At 40.9% G+C, this 27,836-nt stretch overlaps 2 protein-coding genes across 4 annotated transcripts in view; one reads left to right on the forward strand and one right to left on the reverse strand.

Moving 5' to 3' along the window:
* ano10a (anoctamin 10a) overlaps nucleotides 1–14,282 on the reverse strand; it is a 35,386-nt gene extending 21,104 nt beyond the window's left edge. For 2 of the 3 annotated variants that reach the window (XM_051405302.1, XM_051405300.1), the window contains exons 1-12: nucleotides 14,151–14,282; nucleotides 11,128–11,280; nucleotides 10,846–11,043; nucleotides 9,558–9,692; nucleotides 8,011–8,130; nucleotides 7,482–7,666; nucleotides 6,573–6,957; nucleotides 5,387–5,442; nucleotides 5,190–5,264; nucleotides 4,610–4,798; nucleotides 4,274–4,465; nucleotides 3,760–3,888 (exon numbers count right to left, since the gene is read on the reverse strand). In XM_051405302.1, coding sequence (XP_051261262.1) covers nucleotides 3,760–3,888; nucleotides 4,274–4,465; nucleotides 4,610–4,798; nucleotides 5,190–5,264; nucleotides 5,387–5,442; nucleotides 6,573–6,957; nucleotides 7,482–7,666; nucleotides 8,011–8,130; nucleotides 9,558–9,692; nucleotides 10,846–11,043; nucleotides 11,128–11,263 — 1,800 coding nt within the window. In that variant the 5' untranslated portion in view covers nucleotides 11,264–11,280; nucleotides 14,151–14,282. Of the gene's footprint in view, nucleotides 1–3,759; nucleotides 3,889–4,273; nucleotides 4,466–4,609; nucleotides 4,799–5,189; nucleotides 5,265–5,386; nucleotides 5,443–6,572; nucleotides 6,958–7,481; nucleotides 7,667–8,010; nucleotides 8,131–9,557; nucleotides 9,693–10,845; nucleotides 11,044–11,127; nucleotides 11,281–12,378; nucleotides 12,576–14,150 lie in introns of those variants that run through there. The other variant, XM_051405301.1, reaches the window with a different exon arrangement.
* An 80-nt stretch (nucleotides 14,283–14,362) lies between these two features.
* Nucleotides 14,363–27,517, forward strand: abhd5a (abhydrolase domain containing 5a). The gene is made up of 8 exons (XM_051405303.1): nucleotides 14,363–14,469; nucleotides 14,807–14,887; nucleotides 16,383–16,468; nucleotides 16,856–17,231; nucleotides 19,969–20,123; nucleotides 21,487–21,598; nucleotides 21,794–21,980; nucleotides 24,602–27,517. Exons 1-8 carry the CDS (start codon nucleotides 14,438–14,440, stop codon nucleotides 24,689–24,691), a joined length of 1,119 nt encoding a protein of 372 aa, XP_051261263.1. The 5' UTR covers nucleotides 14,363–14,437; the 3' UTR covers nucleotides 24,692–27,517.
* The last annotated feature ends 319 nt before the right edge of the window (nucleotides 27,518–27,836 follow it).

Raw genomic sequence — 27,836 nt, forward strand, 5'->3', positions numbered from 1 at the left:
TTTTGTTATCAGTTAATCTATCGCCCGCTTTCCCCATTAATCAGTTAGTTGTTTGGTCTATAAAATGTCATAAAATTATGAAAAATGTTGATCAGCGTTTTCCAAATGTCTTGTTTTGTCCACAAACCAGAAACCAGAAACCATTCAAATTTGAGAATCTATCCTAACTAAAATGCAGTCCTGTTCCTAGCGATACTCATTGCTCTATGGATGGCAATGTCCGTCAACTTTGGTCCAGACTGAAATATCTTAACAAGTACTGGATGGATTGCCATGAATTCAGTGAAAATGTGGTTAACAGAGGATGAATCTTGAGGATTGCTGATCCCCTGACTATTCCTCTAGCACCACCAGGAGGTCCACATTTGTGAGTTTGAGTGAAATGTCTCAACAACTGTTGGATGGATTATCATGAAATTTGGTGCAAACATTCATGTTCCCCTTCAGGATGAGTTGTAATGGCTTTGGTGATTTCTTAACTTCTGGCAATCATCATCGAGCCATCATCAGGTCCACATTTGAATGCGTCCTGTACTTTGGTGTTTGACCAAATACCTGCAAAACTAATGACATTTCCATCAGCTTCACTTTGTGTTTAGTTCTAATTAGCAAATGCTAACAAGCTTATTAAATATTTTTAAGATGATATATTCATTATAACACGCTGTTGTCAAGATTTCTGCAACTCACACGTTTTTCCTGGGCTGGGTGGTTAACCGCCTCCCCACCCTTGACCTGGTCGATCTGGTTGAATCTGCCAGGGGTATTAAACCCCATCCGGCATAGCTTTCAGGGTCACTGGAGCATGCAAGCCTCTCCACCACATTAAGGTTACAGTCCAGGAGAGAAATGTCTGGAAGGGAGCTCAACTGGGGGGATCTCAAAAGAACCAACTAAACCTGAGTGAGGTGGAGGATATTTCTCAATGGCCTATGCTCACCAGAGGAGCAAAGAGTTAGATGAAGTAAGTCAGCTGTCACATGCTGTGGGTCCTTCCTCATTGGCAAAATCCCTCCAGTGAAGTAAAAATCTATGGGCTCCTATCAATAGAGCACAAGTACACCGTCATCATACCTGTGGTGCTCACAGTGGAGCTTGTTGACTGTGCCTGGACCCACTGAGGAGTCTGCAGCAAAATGAGGATCAGCTTAATTGATTTGTCAGTTGCTAAATAGCAATCTATAACAAATAGGTTCCACTATAACCACTCATCTCAACACCACAACAATAACAGTGACAAACGTCTGTCCAGATGGGGGTTCCTGGGACAAAATCCATCAGTGATCTAAACCTGCAGTAGCCTGTGAGGCAGAACGAGGCAGAAACAACTCCATCTATCTCTCACCAAAAGAGAACTCCCGCCAAAGGAAGCTTTAATCAAACACAAGTTTATCCTGACAGCTGCTGGAGAAGATAAAACACACACAGCGGACAACTTTTCCATGAGCAGTGGAGTTTATCATTCAGCGCTGTGTGTGCAGACCACACATTCAATCAAACATTCAGACGATCAATATGACCCAGTTTCTGCCTTAACACCAGCAGAGACCCGCTGTACAGTCAAGTACAGTATGACTTTATAGAGCGTTGTACAGTCTAAAACAATAAAAAGATGCCTAAAACAATTATTCTGCAGGAGCTTGCTAAAGCAGCACAAACGTAGAAATGTTTTCTCTCTGAATGTCATCACCACCCCCCATTCACTACAGTCCCACTATTTCTCTGTTTTGCTGTTATTTTGAGCTTTTTCTCTGGAAGCATGCGGTGTAGGTGTGTGGTGGTGTGTTAGACAGTGTGTTTGTGCTGTCTGAATAGAACGTTAATAGAGGTGGACTCAGGAGAGGGAATCTGGAGCTAGAATGCTGGATTTAACACGCACACAGGCACGCACACGCGCACACACACACACAAGCCCAAATGATAGGCTGACAGCAATACACAAATTATGCAAAAAATAATTATGCACACACACACACACACACACACACACACACACACACACACACACCTCTCCCCTCAGTTTCTCTCACCCATCTAGATCTAGTTTAGACTTTGGCTCCATCTAGTGAGCAAAGATCTTCATCAGCCCCTCCACTCCTGTAGTATGGTTGAGGACGCATACAGGCACACAGCAGCCATGTTTCGATTAAAGGCCTGTTTCACCAATGGTGCACGCACCCAGGTGCTTTCACTTTATTTGGCCTGATTAGACCTCTTGTCAAGGTGCAGTCGGAGCAGACTTTATTTCAATTAGGAGCAGGGTGAGACGTATTTGTAGAGAAAAAACAAATAAGCTTTGTTTTAAAATATTTTGTGAGGAAAAAATTTTCTTTGATATCATTATCCATTATCTTTCATAATCTATATCCTGATGACATTTTTGGTCGTCCAAGGGAAATAGTTTGGGAACCCCTGGACTAGAAACAGCTGTGTGAATGTTCTTACAGTGGTTTAAACACTGAACACAGTAGGAAGAATGTTGTTTTATCCAGCCTATATCGACAGAACTGAGACCATTTTCACAGCAGACATCTTGGCAGGCCATAGCAGGAAAAGCACAGGTGTAACTGATAAAACGACCATTTAGGTGAGCTACTTTCAGGGTCCTGCTGTTGTGCGTTCTGGCTCACTGTTGTGGCTTACAGACACACTTGATGGAACTGAGCCATCGTTAACTGTGAAAGAGATCTATTCACTTTCAACCAAATTCAGTGAAGTCTACATTTTGAACTAAACATGTAACAATCGAGTTGTTTATACCCCCAGTCCTAATTTAATCCTGCTGATAACGTGCTCTAATTTAATATTCATGTTTTCCTGCATTATATAGCTGCACAGAACACACAGCCTAAAGTGAGTCAACATTAAACACAGTTAAACACAGGACAGAATTTGAATTCTAAGGTTACGGTTAGGGCAGATGTCTTAAACTCAAATTGAATTGAGGCCACAGCTGATATTGTCATCCCATAGGAGTGTCATTTCACTGTTCAATGACTATTAGAAAGCACACTTTTTTTTTTTTCATAAGCTGCAAAACCTGCTCTCTTTTTATCAACCATTTGCACACGTTTGTGGGCTTTGACCTTTGCCATAACTTTTGTCTTCTTATTTTAATTGTACATGAAGGGGGTGGTTTAAATTGCTATGAAGCAACTGGAAAAAATTATAAGAGATGCTTATAATCTTGCAGGCTGGATTATTTGGGTTAGAGAGTTATGCAGAATAGATACTGCACACTCCTAATTGAACATCCTACAAATATGCTAGACTGTCTCACCATTTAAACATAGTAGGTTCTAGTTGTAATGTAGCATACTGCAGGGTTTGGTTGGTAGTGCACCCAGAGCTCAGTGGGTTACAACTAAACAAAAATGAGAAGAGAATTAGTATTTTTATAGCCAATACTGATAAAAATTAAAAAAATCCTCCCTAGGCTGCAAACAATCCTACAGATTGGCTCTGGACATCCTCACTTTGAAAAACTGACTTGCCCCTGATCTTTACAGGCTGGTTGTGCTTTTGCTGTTCTGATACAAGACCAGCCTTGTTTTATTATATGTCACACTGAAACAATTACAGTGGAATACCACTGATGTACTGCAAAAATACAACACAGATGCTGTCTGCCCAAGACACAAAGGCCTACTGTCCTACATAGCTAGATACAGTATGGGATCATGCACATAGGAGAGTCTTTGTCTGTGTGTGTGTGTGTGTGTGTGTGTGTGTGTGTGTGTGTGTGTGTACATGAATTACCTCAATGGCCACTGTCCACAGTATGAGCTGTGTCTCTGACTCGGGGAAGTAAGCCTTGACTTGTGGAGACATGCCGATCAGCGCACAGTTGGTCACAACAGCTATCACACTCATGGCCTCAAAGGCGAGCTGGACACAGAACAGAGAGACAGCAACGGTCAGTGACTTGCTTCCAAAAATGGAAACAGCAGAGTAAGTGATACCTTGTTCTTAATCAACTGCCACTGCTCAGATTAGGAAAGACCAACAATATTCTGTCCCTGGGGAGGTGTAATATTCACCCAGATAACATTTCAGACGGAAGACAGCTACGGCAACAAGAGAGGATATGTGTGTCAAGCCTCCACTTTAAAAATGAAGAACACCAGGTCATGTGTTTAGCTTGTTATTTTCTAAAAATAACATCCACTGCCTCCTTTGTGTCAGGAAGAAAAATCAGATAAATCCACAAAAGTTGGTGAATCAAACCGACATAGTGGTTCACAAACAAGCTAGCAGTCTTTGCGTTTCTCACCTGCCAGACTCCTATGTTTGCTGCCGGGTCTGAGAAGGGTCGTTTGAACACACGGCACAGCTTGAAGGCATCAGAGTAAACCTCTGTGATGTTGTTCAATACCACCAGCACGGCAGCCAGAGGGTAGACGCAGGAGAACAGACTGACGTAACCGAACAGCAGGAACAGCTCCAGGTAGTCGTCAAACGTACCCTGAGGAAAAGAGACACGCACACACATATGGAGACATATGGCTCATTTGTCTCATGTATTGAAGGAATTTATAAAATTACAGAATACAAAATCGTGAAATCAAAAGTTTTATCCAAATCTGAATGAATGTCCCTCTGCACCCACCAGGTACGTGCTCATGTCAGCCTCCAGTCGGACCTGCTCGGCCAGAGGAAGCTCTTTGTCGCCCAGAGTTTGTCTCTTCTGGACTTTGCGGATCAACTTCTTGTTGCGTCTCCTCTGAAGCCAGTAAGGCAGGAAGGCCTCCATGAACTGATTCAAGATCTGACTGGTGATCAGCAATGTGGCCAGACTCTGGATACAGACAAGAACAGAGAGAAGAACAGAAGATGACCACAGAAACCAAGTAGAGCAAAAAGAAGGGCAGAACAAATTATAAGGGAGTGGGACGAAGGGAAGAGGGAGGTAAATAAACACCACATAGAAAGTGAAGGTAGGAATTAAAGAGGAAAAGAGGAGGGAAGGATACTTGGAAGGTGAGAATGGTACAGAAAAGAAACAAAGAAAAGCAAAGGAGGGAAGAAAGGAAGAAAAGAATAGGATATAGGAAGGAAATGCAAGATGAAAACAAAACAAGGCAACTAACAAGGAAGAAAATAAAATAAGAAAAATGACGGATGAAGGGAAGAAGGAAGAGAAGAACCGTAAAGAGAATAAAAGAGGGATGGAGGGGAGGATAGCCTACCTGTCTGAGCAGCACCATGTCCTGCATCACAAAGGCGATGTAGAAGAGTGAGGCGAAACAGTTGAAGAAGTTGAACTATGGGGAAAAGAGTCGAGACAGCGATGATAAGTGGAGCGTTGACAAGAAAAGCTGCTCTGTGATCACTGGAGGATGAAATTGGCAATGCTGGAAAACATAAATATGGGATTCATACTCACTACTAATACTTTGAGGACCAGGTGATTCTGATATGAAGACTCTAGTCTGTGATTTTCTAAATACACAGAGGGGAAAACACATTTGGAGCCCGTCAGTAATGCAAATGAACTGCAGAGATCACGCGTCAGCACTCATACAGAAATACATTCAAGCCTACAGCCTATCACAGGAAATCTGCCCATCTGCATTTTACTTCATGTTGCCTGACATCCAAAAGGAAACAGGGAACTATCTAAATGTTTCCTTATGTGAAGTCTATGAATGTTTTACAAGTAGGCCTGTATATTGGCAAGAATATGATGATATAAAATGTTATCACGATACCGGGGTTACCATTTAATATACTGCAATTAAGAAAAGCAATATTGCAGGAAAAAAAAAATCGTATTTCTGGAAAACTCAGAGGATAAAGAACACACTATCATATGCATACAATGTGAGAGAGGGGATGACATGCAGCAAAGGTCCACAGATCGAACCCATGGCTGCTGCAGCAAGGACTCAGCCTTGGTACATGGGGCGCCAGCTCTACCAGGTGAGCTACCAGGGCACCCCACGTAAGTTGCTTGTTCAGGAGTGAGTCTAGTCAATGAAGAACTGGTTAATTTGTTTTAGAATAAAAGAGAACTCAACAGTGTATTTTCATTTCACTGTTAACACCACTTCACATTTTATTCTAAATCAACACTGAATAAAACAGGGCAGAAACTACCCTTTTTGGGTCCAAACTATCAAGCATGTTTGGCCATGCACCAATCAGTGATGCCACTGCAGGAGTTTTGCACGGATTACCCTTAAAGTATGGGAAACTACTTATGCATTTCTCACACTGTGAATGGAATGAAGAGGATGAAGATTAAATGCAACGTATCAGTTACTTAAACCTGTGATTCTCTTTTCAATGAATGTATTAATTAATAATATATTACATTTCCCAAAATACCAAAGAATGCCCATCACACAGCCGCAGACCTTAATGTGGCATCTCTCTCTCTTTTTTTTACCTAAAAATATCTTCTTTACTATGATGATAAAAGCAAGGAATTCTCACATTTAAGAAGGTGGAACTGGGATAATCTTTTCATGCCTTAAACAGTGACTCAGTTATCAGAACTATTGTTGATTGACTTTGTGCTGAATAATAGACTATTTGTTTCTGATTAAGTGCAAATCATTACTACTCACCCCACTCAGTGAGGAACTCAGCAGCGTATCTGTAGATGAGGTTCATAATCTCTATGACCACAGCGTAGATAATACTGGGGATGAATAACAGAATTCCCGTCCAGAATGTGGGGTCCTCGTCGTGGATTGACAGTGCCCATCCCTCCATCTGAAAGTAGATCATCATGACGTAGAGGGACAGGTAGAGGCAGAGCAGGACGAAGGGCAGGGACACGAGGTAGATGCGCAGCTGCCTCTTGGCGTTGGGGTAGAGAGGCTCCTCACGGCCCGTCACGGGGTTGAACCCAAGGACGCCGTGGAAACCGGGACGGGGCTCTTCAAAGGCCTTCTTCCTGCTCAGTGTGCCCCATTGGTAAGCTAGTGAGGCGCTGCAACGCTTCCATAACTGTTGGTGGAGGAGAAAGGTTCAGCTAATCACTTACTCAGCTTTCACTAGACTGGCATTCATTGTTCTACAGTAATATTCCTTCATTCATTTTTTAGAAGTTGTTTAAAGGTGCAGTGTGTAACAGTTAGGAGGATCTATTCGTCAGAAATGAAATATAATATCCATAGGTATGTTTTCATTAGTGTATAATCACCTGAAAATAAAAGACATTGTGTTTTTGTTACCTTAGAATGAGCTCTTTTTATCTACAGATAACTCTATGGAGTCCACCATGTTACACCACCATGTTTCTACAGTAGACCAGAGTGGACAAACTACACTGGCTCTGGTTAGGGCCTTTAACCTTTTTTGTGAGTTGCACAGCCAGCGCAGTTTCTCCTACACATTTGGAAGGCTGAACTGTATTCAAATGGTTGCAAGCTTCAACTTCACCAATAGATAAAAAATCCTACACACCGGTCCTTTAAGCACCTTAGATTGTAAAATGACTCTGGTTAAGTAGATCCAATCACTGTCCATACCTCTAAAATAACAGTGCACCAGACCAAGTTGAACACAGCAAAGACAACATATTTGTCGTAGTCCTCCCAGTCAAACACGTAGTAAGGCACTCCAATGAGAGCCATAGGCACCAGGGCAAAGGTAAAGTATTCCAGGAAGCCAAAGTAGAGGGCCAGACCCTCACCATAATAGTGTCTGATGTTATCTGTGGATAGAGAATGAAGGAGAAAGTTGTAGCTAGAAACATGTTAACAAAAACATGTTTGTCAAAAAAATTAAATAAAAAGGAAAATGGTGATTATGAATTAAAAGCATCCATAAAAGTTGAGAACAACTCTGCGCTGGAAGGCAAAAGGAGCATCAGGATAATCATTGTGAAGGCAGAGGTATTTAAGCATACGGAAGGAGTAACAATCCAACGTCTCAGAACAGATTCCCTCTGTACATCAAAACAACTGTTCATCCTGGATAATGTGGATTATGTGTGCTTATCTCACAAGGTTTTCACAAGAAAGACAATGAGAGATAATTGGCACTTCCTTCACTTACCGAGAGGTTGAAAGGACAACTTCACCTTTTTGTACCAAGAAAAAGACAGTCTCTTCAGTTCCTCCTGTTCGTGCAGAGGAAAAATCTGGACCAGGATTCCCTTGGACTGCAGTCTGCGAACTAAGACGTAAATAAGAAAAGAGCATATTACTTCCTCTTTTTCACCATACCGTCACATCGTACTGTTCTGCTTTAACATCATGATGAGTAAAAATGTTGTATGTGGAAAAGGTAGATGGCTGAAGCTTCATTAAGTTTGAATTATTTGGAAGACTTTTGAGTGACATGAAAACAGCCGCGCAACATTTTTAGCCTTCGCTTTTGTTTGTCTGAACTCACTCTCCCTACCAAATAAACATGCAGCTTAATTTTCTAAAACAAGGACAGGCAAACAATAGCTGTGAGCCAGCCCATTGTACACAACCCACTGTCTATAGCAATAATTCCTATTGTCTAATACAGAGTGACTAAATACAAGCACATGAAAGCTCTATCATTTCATCTGCCGTTCCTTGAGTGCATCATTTGTCGAAAATGATTACATTCTGCTTTAACGCGATTTGTCAAACACGGGCCGCTGAATAGAGGCACCCTATCTCCACGGCAAGTTCATTGCTTCCTTATCTCGCTTTGGGAATATTTCACCGCATTTGCATATTTATTGTTTCCATACAGCAGCCACAGAAGAGAGCGAGACAGACAAAGACAGAGGGAGGTACAGAGGCAATATGTGGGGGAGACGTTCAGTCTGCTCCCAAGGAGAGGTGGAGGCACAGTGCTGCCTTCAACATTTCACTACTACTAAGATACTCGACGATATGCAGGAGGGACAACGTTCCACAGCTGCTGGAATAGTAAAATCCTGTCACACGCTGAAACTGAAGAAAATATTTACCTGCTGCAGACAGGCTGTATGCTTCAAGTTCAGCACTCACTGGCTATTATTCATTAATTGCTTTCCATTTGTATAATGTAGACAATAATTATCACTGCTGTTTTTAATTGGTACCCTGCAACATTCGCTTTGGTTTCAGATACTGAAGTTATTCCTGCAGAGCAGCATTCAACCATTATTTTCATTCTCAATTCATTTTGGTTTAGTGTAAATTATTTTCCCAATAAACAATTCATTGTTTAGTCTACATAATGTCATTAAGGTCTTTAAACTGCTTGTTTTGTCCGATGGTCCAAAACCAAACAATATTCTATATATAAACATATATATATTAAAAAAAAATCCTCATAGTTGAGAAACTGGAACTTCAACGTTTTCCATTTTTTATTCAAAATAGGATTTTGATGATTAATTGATTATCGAAATGGAGTATTTCTCTAAATCTACTAAATAATAGAAGAGGGGTCCATAAGGAAAACGGTTGGGAACTGTACTGTATATACCCTGATATAGCACATTTTCTGGAAGTAATAATAAAGAAATAGTCTCTGGATAAAGTCACCAGATTAAAATGTCTGCTTTGGTTTAATCCAGCAAGTTAAATACCTGAGTAAGAAGTCAGGTATTTAAAGAACATAGGATAGACACTCACTGATGGATTTCCCCGGGTAGAGCTTGGCCTGGGTGTGTCCTGGTACATGAGTCTCATCTTTGGCTCTTAATGTGTCCAGCTCGTGCTTAATGATGTACTGACACTCAGCCATGCTAAGGAAGCTGTCCCCGTCCCCTGGAGAGATAGAGCAGATTAGAGACAAACAGTAACAGTAAAACAGTAAACACCATGAAATTCACAACAAGGGCATGTTAATACTTCAGCAGTTCAGAAGCTGTGGCAGCGAGGCCAGTGATTTCAGACTCTGACCAATGCTGCAGTCAGAGAATTACAACAACAACAGTTCTGACACTGCAATTCATTTTATAAAATAAATGTTGTGTGCACCTTGTCTGTCTTGTGTTGTTGCAATATGAGATTATTTCTGATTAGGCTTCTTATGTTTAAATACATGTGCAAGAAACACAGTTGATTGTTGAGTCTCATAACCAGGTTGTCAAATATCAATGCTGGGAATGAGACTCAACAATCAACTATCTTCAAGCCACCAATCCAAAGAGTTTTTAAGCCTTTCTTGGTTCTGATTGGTTGTTCATTCGGGCCTGGTAGATTCTTGCAAAGGCCATTAGGATCACTAGGAGGAGCCAAAGAAACCTTTTTTCACTGATTATCTGTCTCATGCACTACTGTCACGATATAGTGAAAGTTTCGGCAAATATGACAAAAAGTTATTTTTATACAAAATTACCTACAGCAGCTTTATCAAATTTGGATATTTTATTACCTTAGGACTTAGTATCTAAAATGGACCCGGCAATCAGGACCTAACTTTATTGCCTATGAGAGGAACTTGCTTTTTACCTCAGACTCATAGCAGAGTTACAGAAGAAAGTCTGCATTAACTGAATATTTTTTGGCCACTTGGGGGCAGTGGAAACAAGCTGTGAACAGGACACTGACATATAATCACCTTCAATGTTGATAACGGTGAATTTGTTGCCTATTTACCCTCCAGCAGACACAGAGCCACATTATTATCTCTTTTACCTCTGGTCTTCTAAGATAAAATGAAAAGAAAATATCTGGCTGGTTTGGTGCTGAGCGGGTAGTGTACGGTGGCTTTTAGAGCCCTTTCACAGAACAGCTGCCCGTCGCTTCTGGAAACAATAACATAGCGATGAGAGTGAACCAAAACAGTAAAGCTCATTAAAAAATGAGCTGAAACTCACTATAGAGCTCCATAAGGCAGATGGTAGCTGCAGAGTCATTTGATATTTCTCCCATAAGAAAAACAACAGCCTTCACGTAGCCTCCTCCTGAACTTTACCTTTAAAGTCTGTGAAGTTGTGTTTGTTGGCGCAGGTGAAGCCTCTCATGGATCCATCATTGAACTCCTTGAAGAGCCCCACCTCCTCAGCACCGGAGAGCAGCCTCTGCTGCGTAGCTCCCACCAGAAACATGTTGGGGTTTTCCTTCTCCTGTGCCCCGGCCCCAGGGCCCAGCTGCTCCACCAGCAGCTCAGCACCTGGGAGAAATGACAGGGTTAATAACTCTATTAATGTAATGGCACACAGCGTAAACTAATATTAGAGGATTAACTCTTTCACACCTCCATTCTGCTGTTTGTCTCTTATCCTGCTCAGTAGCCATGCAATGGCTTCCTCCTTGGTGTCTGAGGCCAGCTCCAGCACCACCAGAGGACTGAACCTGGAGCCACTGCTGTCTACTGACCCCTGCAGCATCATCCCCTGTGCCTGGGCTCCTGCACAGCAAATGAGAGAGAAATGAATGCCAGGGAAAATGTCCTTTATTCATATTTATAATATATTTCATTTAGAATTCATATTCATAATAATGATGATTATCAAATATATGATATACTATTTTCATTGAAAAACCATAAACAGGATTTTTTCAGGTTTCAACAGGTTACATTTTAAGACCATTATGAATGCAATTAGGGACCAATTTCACATCCATGCTGACATGAAAAGGATATGAAGGAAAAACTGGTATTGGTTCCATGTTAGTTTTGATTTGTAGTTTTGTTTTTGTGATTACAGGATGATCAGTACCAATTCTTCCCAAAAACACAGTTAAAAAGGAGACTGAAAAATGCGTAGTAACATTAATTTCATTAATCCAATCAATGTTTAAGACATGTCAAAAATATATTTAATATATTTATTAAAGGATTTTAGACCCTGCAGCCACCCAGTTATAATAGAAAATAAAATATTAAAGAGGTTAAATTATAAAAGTAAATTGTAGCTAAAGGTAATTCACAATCCTGACAAGCAAACTCCCCAAATCTCCTCCCACATTCCCCAGTGCCTGCAACTTTGTTTCAAGATATTTTTTTGGGGGGGGCGCTATTGTGTGATTTAACAATATCAGAGTGTTTCTTAAATGTGAAAAGCCCACATAAAGAAAAATCAAAAGAGACATTTGAGCAGAACAGGGAGAGATGGTAGTCCTCAGGGCAAAGTCAAAGCAGATATTCAGGAATTCTAACAGACAGGCTTACACAAGGTGTGTCAGGATCTGCTGCTCCTATATGCACAGTGTACTGCCAGCAATAACGTGCTCTTATCATCACTCATTACCACTACGAATGAATTTAACACACAGCCATAAATTGTAAAGGGCAGTGGACAACAGATACAGACAGGAACAGCTGACCGACCCACACACACCGACAGGGAGGGGCCGTGCAGGAGACACGCGTGTTAAACAGGCACTAGTGGAAAGGTAGAGCTGGAAAGAGCACACTGCTGTAACAAATCCACACTGACTGTTACAGGGATAATCCCTGGTTCGTCGAGGGTTTCTGTGTGTATCGGTGCAGCTCGGTACTCACCCAGATCCGCGTGTGTGTGTGTGTGTGTGTGTGTGTGTGTGTGTGTATGTGTGTGGGGAAACGGCTTTGTTCCAGCAGCCTCGGGGCGGGAGCTGGCCCTGCTGATCTCTGAACAGTCAGATTAGATGTTAAAGGACATGTCTGTGTAGTGTGGAGTCTGACGGCTGCTGCTGCACCCGCCGGTGGACTTCAGTTATGGTCCACGTCACGAAGCGGCGCAGCAAACTTCAGCTGTCACACCCACCAACGTTACAGCCCCTCTGCGCTCGCTAGGCTGCCAGGCCACTGCCCCACTGATCCACCCACTGATCCAGATCCACACACTGATCCACCCACTGGATCCAGATCCACACACTGATCCACCCACTGGATCCAGATCCACACACTGATCCACCCACTGGATCCAGATCCACACACTGATCCAGATCCACACACTGATCCACACACTGATCCAGATCCACACACTGATCCAGATCCACACACTGATCCACCCACTGGATCCACGAACTGGATCATAGGTCATTTCGACTTTTACACTCTAATTTCCGTTTTTAAAGTATCGGGTTGTCATTTTTCAGAATTATATCTCATTTTGTAGGAAAGCCATACACCAATAACCCTTTTCCTTCAACACCCAGTTGTTTGTTTGTAAATAGGTATTTGTTTATTGCATTTTTCATATACAACATAGAACAAAACAGCCCAGACAAGACATAAGTAAGATGAGTGCGTAAGAATAAGAAATAAAAGTAAGAATAATGGGCATTAAATCCATCCCAACGAGTGAAGCGACACACAATAGTTTTTATACAGTGCAACTTGAAAGTCTGTGATCCTCCTGAGGACTTTTCTATTGTTTTGCCATTATTTCTTTATTTAATAAGAACCATTATTTTCTATATGAAATTACAGATTTATGTTTATCAATTCCATATTCTTTTTTCTTTTCTTTTTTTTGAGGAAATCAATTGTGTAGTGAAAAGACTAAACTAAAAATATATATTTTTTTAATAGGGGCAAAGGTTAGTGAACCCTGAGCTGCATTGCTGTGATGTTTCACATATTCCTCACTACAGTGCACAACTAGTAACAAGTAAGTCAGATATTATTTCAATTTCACACATCGTCATTGTAACATAACAATGGTGCAAACTCCTCGTTTACAGTAGTTCTTGTTTCCAGATGTGAACAAACTAACTGTGATGTGGATTCACTTCCACTCAGGGAGACAACACAGGCAATAGCACCAATGACACCTGTGCTTTTCACTTTTTGATAGGTCAACATTTGTGCTGTAAAAGACATTTATTTGATTTCATTTATCAACATATTTTACACCGAATCTGAAAATTAAAACGATTATGTTAACAAAATTATAGTCCCCCCTTTCCCCTATTTTTTTTTTTTTAAAAAAATTATTTTAAAAATTAAAAATTTTTTTTTTTTTTTGTTGTTTTTTCTTATTAAATATATTAAAAAGTGCAGTTAAAGTGTTTATATTCCTATCACTTTAAAACATTAACATTAAGTTGAATGAGCATTTACCGAATAAGACGTGCCCGGTAAGAGTTTCAAACAAACACTTTTAGTCTGTCTAACATTAATGACTTACAGGTATGACTCACAAGACTGCGGTTTTCTTCCAAATGTGACATTTTAGTGTACCAAAGGCTGTCAGCGCAAACACGACAACCTTGTGTAAGGTTTAATACGCACAAAGTATTTGAAAAAAGAATATTCATACATAATACTGACAATACTTAGCTACTTACCAAAGCTCTCTCCTCTGCTAAGTAGCAATGTTTAGATGTTTGACAGGAAACTTACTTCCGCAGTGCGTCACGCTCCGTACGGCCGGGTGCGCTTGTTTTGTGTCACATATGAAACAAAACACTGCGCTGAGCGGGGACAGACGCGTCATTGACATAACTGAGTTCAGCCGTAAAGACGGCGCGCGGGGGAGTTATCCAGAAGGACAAATCAAACGCCTTCACTCATATACGTCAGCGTCTCTGAGGGCTGTGACCGCTCGTAGTATCAACAGAGGCAGTGTAGCAGTATGGCCGAGCAAGCGGTGACAGCGAACGAAGGGTGAGTATTTCCTCTAACACACCTTACATTTCTGTTGGTCACAGTGTTACAGGCGATAATCAATATGGCCTCCCTGTTGGCGTTACAACTGTACTGTAAAATCCAGTTTAACCGCGGAAGATATCTGCGTGTCACACTAGTGAGCAGTGCCAACATGTTTAACTTACACTACCCTGAAGTTCAGGTACACACTCATACCAACATGGAGCCCAGAGGTTTTTTACATGACACTGAAGGAGAAACATGGTGTCACAGATAACTTTTTTTTAATTTTACCACATCACAAGTAGTCAGTGACTTTGCCCTCATCCACTTTTTGTTTCATTTTGCTCCTCAGGGTTGTTCAGAGGATGCTGTCTGTCGTTGGTGTCCCCAGTCTGGTCAGCAGTGTGTGGGGATATGTGGACACCACAATAAGGTGAAGCAGACCCTGCAGGCCCGTGGTGTAGCCCCTTCAATCACAAGACTGTTGCAGTATCATTATAGATAAACCATTAAATTCCTCCCTCGTAGAAATCAGTGTTTCCTCTGGTTCATAGCATGCTAGCTAACTAATTTACATACATTGTTAGTGAGCTGGGTAGATAAGGAGACTCAGGGCTGCACGGTTTAAAGTAACTTTGTTGTGATATCATTTGATAATGTCACTATATCCAGACAGATAACCTGTGAAATAATCAGGTTCCTCTGGCTCCTCCTAGTGCTCCTCATGGTATTTGAAAGAATCCACCAGGCCTGAGTGAAAACAACCAATCAGAGCTGAGAAAGATGCTTTGGGTTGGTTGCTTTAAGGCAGTTGATTGTTGAGTCTCATTCCCAGTGTTGGTATTTGACAACCATATTTCAGCAAATATGAGAAAAAGTAATTTTTATAAAAGTTACCTACTGAAGATGATTAATGAGGCAGCATCAGGTCTCTTCTGGCCGTTCAAATTCAACACCCCCATGTCAATACAAGACATATCTACGGAATTTACACCTTAGTAATAAATCAGCTTAAACTCAGGAAACACAACAATTCAGGTGCAATTCAAGACAAATCTGCTCAATTTATCTTTAGCATCCAAATAATTCAAATCAAAATGTCCAATTCAGAATCAGGTCATAAATCTGAGAATATTCAATTTAATATTGAGTAGTTTAGCATCAATATAGCAATCTAGTATCAAATAGTTACACTAAAAATGTTTATACCAGGGAGTTTCATACCTTGTAGTAGTAAGTAGGAAGTTGATGCAGGCGGCTTTCAGAGAAGAGACCAACACCACTAACTTTGCACCGAGCGTGCAATCTGTTTTATTTTTTTTTAGGCCTAACAAATCTTATTATGTGATCATCAAAATCTTTTATGCAAAAAGAAACTACTCAACGGAAAGACCTTTCCCCACACCCCCTTACAAAAAAACATATGGACTGGAGAAAATGGTGTAATTTCACTATTTCTTCATTTGTTTCCTCTGCAGAGATGTTATGTCGACATCTCCACATAATGTCACTCAGAGGTCTCTCAATGCTGCAGCCTGATGAATATTAAAAGCACATTTTGCTGAAAATAAATGAGTTTACTCACTTCTTGTGTGAGAGATTAAACACAATGACCAAAAGATGACTTTGGTCATCAATGATGTTACAGCTCTGCACTCTCTAACATTCTGTCCCCTAACCACACTGCATCAACAGAGCCTGCCTTTGAAATAAGAGAGATCACCTGTGATGCTCTGAGACACTATAAATGCTAACATTCAGTCCTTATGCTGTTTTTAATATACGCTTTAGCTTGTACCCTGTGCTGTTTTATTTCTCTGTTTCTGTCTAAGTTAGCCCTCTGTCTAAAGTCCCCCATGCAGTGACACCATGTCCTTTCTGTACTTCATAAACCCGATGATTGAAGTTGAGCTCTGGTGTCTGTGTAGGTGGTGCTGGATCCCCAGCTGGCTGCCGTCATGGTGTCCCACCTCTCAGGTCCAGCTACAGGCTGCAGAGGACAGGATGCTGCGATGTAAGGATCAGCCTTTCACTTTCCACATAGGCCTCTGATCAGAATGTGGGAGTTGTATTAATGAACAGAGTAAGAGTCAGATGTGAGCAGGAACTGTTCAGTGACTTTACACTCAACTGTGGTCACTCACTTACTCAATTCAATTTTCAATTCAATAGACTTTATTGGCATGCCATTTGACATAAAAATGTAAATATACACCAATGCATTGTGAAAAGATGTCACTTCAAAAAAATAACAACAATTGGTGAACTTGAACCAAATAATAAGAGCAAATATAAATGGCATAAGAGTGAGGTTGTGGCCAATTTCCATTTCTCTCTTTCATTTAACTGAAATAATCCTAAAATCCTTCATGTCTTTCCTTGTCCTCCCCTTTCTTTCCAGGTGTAGACAGCACTTTCTCCAAGAAGTATGTCCCCATCTCCAATGGCAACCGGCTGTGGACCCTGACCTTTAGCAGTGACCATCTCAAAGACAAAACCCCCATGGTTCTGCTCCCGGGGTTCGGAGGCGGCGTCGGCCTTTGGGCCCAGAACCTGGACGCTCTGTCCCAGCGTCGGCCCGTCTTCGCCCTGGACCTGCTGGGCTTCGGACAGAGCAGCAGGCCTCTGTTCTCCACAGACGCTCAGGAGGCAGAGGAGCAGTTTGTGGAGTCTATAGAGCAGTGGAGGGCTCAAGTGGGTCTGGAGTCCATGGTAGTGCTGGGACACAACCTGGGAGGATACCTGGCTGTGTCATACTCTATTAAATACCCAGGCAGGTGGGTGCAGATTATGGGATTTCTCTTATCTCACTGTAGGGTTGTGTTGTTTTTAATTTAAAAGGGATCTTTTATCCTTTGGTGCAGATCTTGTTGATATGAGCTGCATTTAGTGTGATAGATGTTGTACCAAGGGCACAGCCACAGTCAGGACATGTGGATATAGTTTGATGTGAAACATTCAGCAAATGAGACTTTTTGACTGACAGTGAGAGATGGAGGATGACAGACTTTGTAATATTTTGAGTAGAGCCCGATATGGGATCTTTGAGACAGATACCGATTTTAGAGAGGGAAAATTCACCATGGCAGTTCAACATGGAGGCCGCCAAACCAAACACTGGCTCTAGATACTGGCTGTTTGTGGCTACTGTATTCTCCCCCTTGTGCTTGAACCTTTGAATAATTGAACATATACATTCAACAGTTGACATTGCTAAGAGCTGCTTTTTCTCTCTTACTCTGTGGTTCTTGTCACATTTTCATATCAGTTAACATATACAGGAAAACCAATACAATACCAGTATGTCTGCCATAGGCCAGTATGGGCCAGTAATATCGGTCATGCTCGAATCTAGAGCTTGAGTTGTATTAATCTTGTATATTTTTATATTGTTAGATGCAGGGATGGGTGATGGAGACAAAATTAATATTTTTATCACCATTCTTATCACAATGATCACAATAAAGGCAATAAGTATTGTTAGAATTGGCCATTGAAAGTTCTCAGAGCCCGTGCTAACATCTTCAGCCTGCTTGTTTTGTCCAACCAACTGTCCAAAACCCAAAGTTTCAAAGGTTATAAAACCGAGAGAAGCAGGATCCAGAGGAGGTTTGCGAGTTTTTGCTTAAAAAACGATGTAAACAATGAATAAGTTATCAAACTAGTGATTGTTATTGTATTATTGTTTCATGATCAGCACCAAACAGCAAATACAGTTAGCAACTAGCGGGTGAATGTAGTGGAGCATTCAGCAGCTAAACAGACAGATACTTCGCTCAGGAGTGGGTAGACACTACAAACGGAGCTAAGAGAGAGTGAATATTGGACTAATATTAATCAGGAAGACACAAACACGACTCCAAATGAATAATAATATTGCTCTGTGTCTGCTGGATGTGTAAAAACGCAACTGCTTGCCATCAAGTTCGTCCCATCAACTTAAAAGGTGATGATATGCCAGTGCTGTGTTGACAGAAAAGCCCCAGAATAAGTGAGTAAGTAGAGATTGTTGTAATAAACCAGAATCCTCCTCTAACCACGACTGTTAATAGACACAGAACAAAGAAGCCAACTCTGCCCGGAAGGAGAAAAATGACTCTGACTTGAACAGTGTTTTGAATAATGATTCTGCCCTTTTAGCACTAACATAACCGTAGCGGAACATGCCAGCATGTGTACAGGATATAGCTGTAGCATCATGCCTGCAGGTGCTGGCAGCCTGTGATAACGGCAGTGTCCTCCAAAGCCCCTCTCCTCCCACTAGACTCTATCTCTCCTGAATCATCTCCTCTCTCTGCGTCTCTCAGCTCCGTGCTTCCAGCAGGCACCCTGCTCTCCCCAAGGGACGTCTGATAAAATGTCCTCAATCCCTTATCGCCCTCCTTCATCACTAATGCTAAAAAATCCCTCTTCCTGTCTTCTTATTGTTATCTCAGCGTTCCAAATGGCCTTTAAGTTCTAACACGAGGCGCTCTTAATCAGGGACATATGTCCTGATTTAAGCTGTGCTCATTGTTCCTGTTGTGGCCTGAAGAGAAAGTTTAGAACACAACATAATAGATTACAAAAACAATTCATACTGTGTGTAATTTAAGGCCATTTAGTACAGTTGGCATACTGTAGATTTTGGATTGTTTCTGATGCAGGGGCAGCACAGTCATGGTGGTTTCCAACCTTTCTCCTTAAGGGAGCCCTTTTCTGTCATTGAGTGAACTAAGAGTATACTATTTCCTGTACATTTCATAATATATTCAGTGCATAACAATAACAGTAGAGAACAACTGATACAAACTGTACAATGTCCTGATATTTTTTAAACTTATTACACAATCCTTCTGTCTACTTTTTAACAATCATACATAGGCTTTTTTTTATTAACTCTATTTATCTTCTTATTGTTCTATTAGCTACAGTCCAATCTAAAGCAGGACAAAGCTCTTTGGCAGAGATGGAAGGCTCTGTGAATATAGCTTGTGTTCAGCTCTTCACCATCCCATCACCAGTTTATATCTTTAATAATAATTCACACTTCAAAAATAACAGTTTCGCTTAGTTTTCTTCTTCTTCAGAAAAATGAATGACATGCTGACCTACTGTAAGATTTCTTACACCCCTTAAAATCAAGAAGGTCTTGTGACCCCCTATAAAAATATTGAGTAGAGCAGTTTTGAAATATAAATGTGTCCTTGATTCCAAGGATGGATTTTACAATCTGTGTTTTCTGTGTTATTTTCATAGTTTTGGCCAAGCAGACTGCATAGATACAGTAATGTGGTACCTCCACCCACCACACCTGTCTAGGTCTATCAGGCCAGCAGCACCAGAGATTAGCTTCATCTTTAGCACACAGACATTAGAGTTGTGTCCATCTTCTCATCTAACTCTGAGCATGAAAGCAAATAAGCAACATTTCCTGAAAACTATTGCTTTAGTTCAGGTTAGGAGATATTTGTAGGTCCGTATAATCTATTTGACTTATAATGTGTCTTTCATTTCTTTGTCTTCTCCCTGAAGAGTAAAGCACATAGTGCTGGTGGAGCCCTGGGGTTTCCCTGAGCGCCCAAACACAGTAGAGGCCGACCGTCCAATCCCGGTATGGATCAAGGCCCTGGGGGCCATGTTCAGTCCCTTCAACCCCCTGGCTGGCCTGAGACTAGTCGGACCACTGGGTAAGTCTGGGCCAACAACGTGACTCAGCAAAGATTCCTAGTCTGTTTTCATCAATTAGATTAGATGAAACCTTAATGATCCCTGAAAGGAAACTGGGTAGTGGCTGCAGGATCCAGTGAATATAAATGGGGCTACAGGTAACAGTAGAGCAAATAGAGTAGTATCACACATAATAGAACTGACTACTAAACTTTATATCTAAACGAGAAGTATGCAAATGAAAGGGATATAAATGCAGGGTATGTAGGCAGCATGCTAGCTACCATCATATGTTAAGGTAAAGGTCAATGGTTTGGGCTACCACTTATGGTGCTATCCATTTGTCTCGTAAATCCCCCGCCCGAGTTGCTCTGACGCGAGACTGTGACATAATTACCTGGCTTGTACCACTTCTAGCGTTCCATTTGTCTTTGGGCATTACGAGTCGGAAAGAACATGGACGCCACCAGTGCAGCAGCTGTGTTGTTATTGTTTGTGGCTCATCTAAACAAGCTCAATGTGAAATAATAATATGTTTTTCTACAGAAACACTAACATTTCAAGTAATTCCGTTATTGCAAGTCTCACATTTCAATAATATTTTGCCATTTTCGCCTGTTTCAATTTCAACAAGTGCTGTAGCGTTTGTCTCGAGCCACCAGGGGCCACCAGGGGACAGTGGCAGGCTAGTGTTATTGTTAGCTACATTAGCCTATTTAGCAAACCAGCTCGAAAACAAAACTTTACATTGTATTGCACGCACAGCAACACCGTGCAATGCATAAATTGGTGACCGGACTAAAGCAGCAACGCAAACAAGTGTGTAAGAGCATTTAAAATCGACATTAAAACGACCAACGTATATGCCTGTCTGCTTATTACAAAACAAAATGTTTATATTTATGTTTCTATAAGATGGAGTTTGTATGAATTACCCAACTTTTCCAGTTAATTCTCCTAAATTCCCATCAATTCCCATAATTTCCATTAATTCCCATGCAAGTTTCCAAATTGGAATGTTTCCAAAATTCCACAGCTTATCTTTCCATGGAAAGTTTCTGGAAAGTTTCCAGAAATTTACTGGAAAATATCCGTCCCTTTGCAACCCTATGTAGGAACAAGAAGAAACACTGCTTTCTGACTGGAGGGGGACTTTAATATAGAGAAAACTAGTCTGACTTCTAATTAAAACTAGTTGTATGAAGAGCACATGAGAGAACAAGAATTCCACTAGAGCTGATCTGGTCCAGACTTTGCAGAGAAATCAAGTGACACCGTGGTACCCTCCATGCCCCCCAACCCTCTCCGTTGTTAATAATCATGTAAAATGTAATGAGGCAGCATCGTCTCTTAATGGCTACATGCTTGGTTCTGCCCCCACAGGCCCCACTCTGGTCCAGACTCTGAGACCCGACTTCAAGAGGAAGTTCTTGTCCATGTTCAGTGACAACACTGTGTCAGAGTACATCTACCACCTGAATGTGCAAACCCCCAGGTCTGTCTCTCCCTGTCGAGCCTCCTCGCTGCTGCTTATCTTAATTACAATGTAATTGCTATTGCTTAACTGCAATGAAAGCAATTTATTCATTACCTTTGTTGCAGTCATTTGAGTTTTATTATCTGATGTTTTGCCTTGTCATCAACATTTGCTGCCCTGTGCCGAGTGAATTGCTCTTCTGTATCAACACAGTGGGGAAACGGCTTTTAAGAACATGACTGTTCCCAACGGCTGGGCTGAGAGACCCATGCTGCAGAGGATGGACCAGCTTCAGCCCGACATCCCCATCACCATCATCTACGGATCCCGCTCCAGCATAGACAGCAACTCAGGCAGCACCATCAAACAGATGAGGCCACACTCTCATGTGGAGATCATAGTAAGTTCATGGAGCACTGGATGAAAGTTTGTTGACCCTTCCTAAGTCCCTCCTCTTTTTACTCTGTCCTCCAATAAGAGTTGAGCAAGTCCGGTCAGAACCTTGGTCAACTTTCTGCTTTCCTGTACTTATTTATTGCTATGTGCTAGGCAACTCTACGACGGTTAAAGGTCAAGTGTGTATGATTTAGTGGCATCTAGTTTCAGATCTCAACTTCCTCGTTCACGCTCCCCTTCCAAACACGAACGCACCTATCTGGAGCCACGGAAGGCGACCTGCGTTTCTGTAGACATAAACGGCTCATTCTATGGTAACAAAAAGACAATGATTCTTATTCTGGGAATATTCTAATGAAAACATACCTGTGATTGATTTATTTGACTTTGATTCTTTAATTGTTCTGCACTATTCTTATGAGCTTACAAGACACTAAACAGCAACATCAGCTAAGATGGGCACATGATAAATAGTAATGTACAATTCCACAAATTAAAAAAAAGGAAACAATAAGATTACATTTTCATTACCAAATTGCTTATTATGACAGATACAGTCCTAATTGCTATGCATTGGTTCCTCGAATCATTTTACACGGGTAGTGAAAAAGACAAAGAAATTCATCCTCTATAACACCAAGATCACAGAGAGCACATAAATGCTGCTCTTCAGGAATACCTTAATGTCTGCCTACCTCCGTTGCCAGTGGTAAGGTAGCAGTTCTTTAAATATGAAATATAGTTCTGTGTAGTAATCTTCCTTGATTTGAACATAGTTTCTGATCTTTGGTTTATAACAAGTCTCCTCTTTTCATTGTTCCTTAAGGATCTGTTGTAGTTTTTGTTTAATTATATTTATATCACACTGCAGATTGTTCCTGAATATAAAGTGTAAATCAGAAAGAGCAAATATTGCTGGATCATCTCTTGTCCAAGGATGACTGTGTGCTCTATCGGTCAACCTTTCCTCAGGCAACTGAGCAAGCTGGTTTCTATTTCACATCTCTGCTTTACAAGACACGATTATACCTATGAATATCTTATTCCATTTCTGCCAACAGATACATGCCAATACCTTTTAGTGACAGGAAAAAATAGTTGTATAGTATTGTTAATTATCATTTATAGAATGTAAAATAGTGCAGCTGGCAAGGTTGCGGTTATTACTGGGGGAGAAATCAATTGAAATGTATCAAATATCCCTTTGTGCTTGTGTTCATATTAGGTCATTAAGTTCTCAGTGTTTCTAGAGAATTTCCTGGGAAAAATCCGCCTTCTCCAAACCTCATTAGTGCTTCAACGTAACTGTCATAGATATACTGTGGTCAGACTGTAAATTGCTAGTAATACAGTAATATAACTTTTTACATTGCAAAGTTTCTTGCAGTTAATTTTATGCTAAAATGGAAGTTTACAGTTCAGCTGCCTGACAAAAAGAGTTGTTAGCCCCGGTTCCTTAAAAGTTATACTCCCTTCGCCTGTGTTGCTATCACAGTCGGTCTGTACTTCGTTTACAAAGCCGGTCATGTTAGTGCAGGTGAGTCCCTCCATTTCCGACTGCAAACCTATGTGATTGTTAGCGGACAACAGTCAAACAGTAAAAAGTTGTTGAGTTTTATTTTGTTTGAATAAAGTTATGATGTTACAATGATATGCAAAGTAAAGATAACGTTTTTGTCTATGGAGTCTAAAGCGATAGCAATATTACAGCAGTTAAATTAAAGGTCTATCTCTGTAGGGATCCTTTCCATAATGTTGTCAGACACTTAGAATAACAATCTGAGCCTGTCAGTGGCAAAAACATGCACTTTTAGTAGGATGTACTTATGGTGCATTTGTGCCAGAGGACTACTTTATCATCTTATTCAGTGAAGTGAGAATTGATAATTGTTGGAAAGACTGTAGAACGACAAAGACAGTTTTAGTGAGTTTTAATTTATTTCTGTCCAGTTTGAACTGTGTTTTGCAAAGGCCCGCTTTCTAGATTTTCCTAAGCTTTCCACGGTATCTTATGGTCTTCATCAACAAATCATGTCATCCTGTGACAGTGGGACAAGTGTGGAACCTTGGTTAGTAAGTGGACCTAGAGTTTAGATGACTTTACCACACTAGTATTCCCAATGTAAAAAAATGCACCTCATGCTCATAGTCAGAAATGATGACCCCAATGCAAGACAAGAAAACATTTTAAGAATAGATCAACTGAAAACAGGGGCTGAGTAAGGATAACAAAATAATGTTGTAGAAAAAGAAATCAACAATTATCCCTTGCTTATGTTTTTCTATATGAACCTTCTTGCCTACTTATAATAAAGAATTTGGTCTATAATTCATCTTTGCTGCAAACAAGCTATTTCTAATCTGTTGTGATACATACATCATAAGAAAGTCATTTATTTCCTCTCAGTAGGGTGTGAATAAAAGGTAAGTATGTGATCATAAAGGATTATAAAACTGAAGGCTCCTCTCTACTGTCTTGTGATAACATAACTCTCCATCTTTGTTTTATAAAAGCGATAAACCAAAGACGCAGCGCTCTCCAGTAAGAGCTGTACTTTATTTTATGGCCTCTCTTCCTATATCACCTCCTCTTTTTAATCACCCGCTTCCCTTCCTGTTCTGCAGACGATTCGTGGAGCCGGACACTATGTATACGCTGACCAGCCAGAGGACTTCAACCACAGAGTTTTGCAAGCGTGTGACAAAGTGGACTGAAGCAGAGACGAGTCTGGTTAGTGAACTCTGGAGAAAAAAGGGGAGCACCAATAACCGACATCACTGTATCAGCCGGTGTGGTAACACAGGATCTCACTTCCTCAAAGCAGGAACAAGGAGTTTGTACATAAAAAATATCATACATTTGACTTGTACGTCATGACACGCTGCAGTTCACATGTTATGTCACCACTAATTCTGTGATATTGTTGGAATACACCCCCTGACAACAACACTGATCAAGTTCCCTTTTGAATGCTTTTTACCAGCATTCCAGCAATTATGAAATAATGCCCGTGGGCCTGCATCACATGTTCCTCTTACGTCACGCCGCAGCACACTCATACAGTAGGTGGTGCTGCAGCCTCTTGCACATGTGATTGAAGCATTAGTTATACTATATTTTCTCAGAATTGCTTCTATCAAATGAAGAAAGGAGGCATTTTGCTTCAGTGTTCAGTCAATGTACAATATTGTCCATATGTGGCCTTTGATAGCTCCTGCAGTCATCTGCAGTGCAAAGATAACGAAACAAATTAAAAAAACAGTATTTTTATATGATGTGAATAGATACCTGAATCCTTGTGTATTTTTGTTAAGAAATTTTAGGAGAGTAATTTCTAATGTGATATAATGATATTATGTTTATCCACGCCTTAAATGAATCACTCTGAAACTGAATCAGTGATGCTGCAGTCAGAAAGCTCAGTTACAGTGTCATGTGTTAGGTGTTTCCTGTACAGTGCTTGACCTGTGGTTTGTGGTTTTTCCATATGATTCTGATACAGACAGGAAGCGTACTCTTCAGTACATCACTGCATCAGCAGCAGGAAGCAGCCACAGATTTATCTGCAGCAAGCAATAATCTTTTACAGCGTCTGTCCTCTGTGCTCATTTTTTGGCTTTTCAAAATTTCATTTCAGTTGCATTAATGTGAGTGTGAATGCATATCAGCTCTAGAATGAGGCCAAAATAGTAAATTGAAACCTACAAGACTGTTTTACACTCTGAAGCTGGTGCACAGCCCTCAGACCTTTTTGACTGCTGTCTACAAAAAAACCATTTGAATGCATCATTTAATTTTTAGAAGCTGTTATAAATATAGCCTTTGTTTTCTTGTGCCTCACACACAGTATAAAGTATGCTTGTGCGATAGTGAGTCGGCACTTAGAGATGCCTCAGAGTTTCTGGTGAGCCCTGCTGATCCATACAGTATTATTCCAACAATGGCCACATACGTCGTATTTGCCTTTTATTTATTAATATAATATTATCTTGTTGTTTTTTCCCAAACCGCAGTAGTGCTGTTTATACTAAATAATTTCACAAATTCCCCCCGAGATCAATATAGTGTGTCTGATGCTATTATATTCTGACATTTTAGAGGCACTTTATAGCAGTTGAAATTGTTTCATAATGCTAAACTCAGCTGGAACCCCAAATGGCTTTGGATTGGATGGATGGTTACCAAACCACTTTTTTTCATCTGTCTTTATAAAAGGCAGCAGGGTAATGTGATGGTGTATGTACACATACTTTAGATGTCATACTTCACTGTAGCAATAAGGTTTAAATCAAATTCAGATACAGTATATGATGCTCAGATATCCACCAACACCCTCGTCTTTTTTTTTTTGGGGGGGCCTTTTCATGCCTTTATTAGGTAGGACAGCCGAAGGTAGACAGGAAAGGTGGGTAGAGAGAAAGGGGATGACACGCAGCGAAGGGCTGCAGGTTGGATTCAAACCCTGGGCTGCTGCAGCAACGCCGTATCTGGGTCGCCAGCTCTACCGACTGAGCTAACCGGGTGCCCACCAGCAGCCTCTTCTAATGTTGTTTTTCCAACTTTGCAGCTAGACTCTCTGTTTATTGTTTATTGAAAACGGAAGTACATGCAAGCATATAACAGGAGCATTATTCAAGTGAATAATCTGTGAAAGGTACCCCACCCATCCCTTCCCCCAACAATCCCAAGCACTTGTCCTCTTAAGTCTGTCTGTTGAAGTGTTTGTCTGAACAAGGATGAATGAATTTGTTGTTTACTTCTGGAACCAGACCCAGAACTTGGCTGTGGAGCAACTTTTCTGAAATCTTTAAAAATATAACCTGTTTATGTTACCTAGGTTATCTCAGCTTGGGTTTGTATACTACAGATTTACAACAGAACGCAAACTGGCAGCATGGAGTTTACTAAAGAAGCTATCAAGCTGCATTGTAGGAAGTGTAGGATCCAGCAGTTTTGGAGCTTGACCTATACTAAGGACTGAACATCAAGATGTATTGACCTCTGCTGCAGTGATTTTGACCTTTCACTCTTTTTTTAAATCTGTCTCTCGCAAGTCCCCCTTAGTAGAAGTGCAATACTAGATCACTTCAGTGTGCCTTTAAGTCAATGACTGCAGTGTTTAAATGTCAATTAAAATCCACTACATCTAAGAAACCAGTGGACAGTCTGCTAAGCCTCTACATAGGATCGGTGCCTCTCTACCTCTTCTGGTGCTCATTTAGAAAGAATATATTTAGACCAATCAGATTCTTTTTATTCTTAATTGAAATGCTCCAATGTAATCTGTCTATAATATGAAAGGCAGAACCTCAGAGTTTAAGTAGGCCACAGGATGTCTCACAGATGGAGAACTGTGTCGTTTATATTGGAGCTGACTTGTCACAAGGAAATGTGTCTTTGTAGTTTTACTGACTTTCTTGAATTGTTGCTTAATACTCATTGTAATGTAAAAGTTATTATGCTCCCCAAACTGCCCCCGGACACCTGCTATTTCTACCATATTCCTAAACACAAATAAAATGCAAGCTGTGGTATGATCATGGTTCACTCACCTCTGTTTTCTGTCACACATGAATAATGTAGGTCTAACTTGTGTTTGTATCACGCGTTTAATCTGCGACGCACCATTCGCCCCCTCCTTTTGATTCCTCCCTCTTTTGCTTTTCATTTTAATGGAGCCAGGTGAATCAATATTTTTCCTCCAGCTCCCCCTTATCATTTCGGAGCTGTCAGCCCTCTGCCAGTGAGAGAAATGATCCCTATGCGTTTGTGTTCAGCGAAGGGCCCTTGCGGTGTTCCTTCTCCGCCACTAGAGGGCACTCATGTGCAGATGAGGAGAGCCTGTGGAAATGTACAGAG

This window comes from Dicentrarchus labrax, unplaced genomic scaffold (genome assembly GCF_905237075.1).
Source record: "Dicentrarchus labrax unplaced genomic scaffold, dlabrax2021, whole genome shotgun sequence".
Classification (NCBI taxonomy): Eukaryota; Metazoa; Chordata; class Actinopteri; family Moronidae; genus Dicentrarchus; species Dicentrarchus labrax.